Here is a 1,233-nt window from a genome sequence, read left to right on the forward strand (position 1 = left end):
CTCTGACCACGCCGCTCTCCAGATAATTAACCTGGATGAATTTGCCAAAGCGGCTGGAGTTGTTGTTGTGGGCTGTCTTGGCGTTCCCAAAGGCCTGGAAGAGAGAAGAGGATTAAAGTCAACTACACAGAGCGCATCGATCTAACCAATCAACAATTTAGCCCAATGTTCTGGTCAAATAATGAGAAAAAAATGAATTTAAGTGGTTAAAACTGCAGTCGGGCTTGTGTACAGGAGAAGACATCAGAACACACAGCACTACCAAAGTCATTTAAACCTCTGCAGCTTTTCTTTAAACTGTTAACCTTCAAGCCATCAGTGGAATCAGGACCTTTGCTGAAGTCACAACAACCCTCCTCCGTAACTACAAAGAGGCTGCACAGTCCTGGGTTAAACCTTGTTTTGAAGCTGAAACCGTAGAAGCGGGTGGGAGTGAGTGGGGTAAGCATCTGCAACTCATCTGAATTTGCCCTTTTCTTACTCTCATTGAATCGCTCTTTGCACCTCCTCGGGGTCAATGTGTGTGAGAAAGCTTAGGTCAGTAATGATAAATGAGGCTGGGGCAGACCCTCTGTACGGCCGTGTCACACCAACGTTTCTCTCCAGGTCTCTCCAGGCCAGCCAGAGGCGCAACGACCCCAGGCTCACCCAGCCTCTCTGAGGCGCCTTGTTTATTGCACAGATACGTTACGAGAATAGCACGTTTTCCCCCTCTTCATGATGAGACGTTCACATGGTCACACACAAACACAAAACAAGGCCACCACAGGGGAAGTTGACTCAATGCATGTTAAATAGGAAGTACATTCTGTTTTGTAAGGCGGTCGCAGGGTGAATTTGATACACTGGTGTCGGGGAAGATTGGAAAAAAGACTGCAAGTGCGCACACACACACACACACGCGCGCGCGCACACACACGCGCGCACACACACACACGCGCGCGCGCGCGCGCACACACACACACGTGCGTGCACACACACACGACTGAGATTCCTTAGGATGAACTGTTGACCCATTTTCTTTTCTCCTGCATATTTACACCCCTTGTGCTTCAGCTCTGTCCGTGCACGCTCATCTGCTCTTTTTTGTTCTTTATGCAAGAACAACTTTGATCAATTTTTATGTTTTAGTGCAAAAAAAGAACTCAAAATGTGATTTTAATATTGCCTTGAAGGAAGTGAGGGAAGAGTTGTTACTTGTTGATGGATGATGAAAGATGCTCACATGAGGTG

The 1,233-nt window shown here is 47.2% G+C and overlaps 1 protein-coding gene across 1 annotated transcript in view; it reads right to left on the reverse strand.

Annotated features, from left to right (window-relative positions):
• The window catches only part of myo9b (myosin IXB), a 55,561-nt gene that overhangs the window by 21,504 nt on the left and 32,824 nt on the right, over positions 1 to 1,233 (reverse strand). Inside the window, exon 5 of the mRNA XM_013914276.1 lies at positions 1 to 94. Within this exon, the coding sequence (XP_013769730.1) occupies positions 1 to 94 (94 nt within the window). The remainder of the gene's footprint in view (positions 95 to 1,233) is intronic.

The sequence above is a fragment of the Pundamilia nyererei genome, unplaced genomic scaffold, assembly GCF_000239375.1.
Source record: "Pundamilia nyererei isolate P.nyererei 1_Seehausen unplaced genomic scaffold, PunNye1.0 scaffold00183, whole genome shotgun sequence".
Classification (NCBI taxonomy): Eukaryota; Metazoa; Chordata; class Actinopteri; order Cichliformes; family Cichlidae; genus Pundamilia; species Pundamilia nyererei.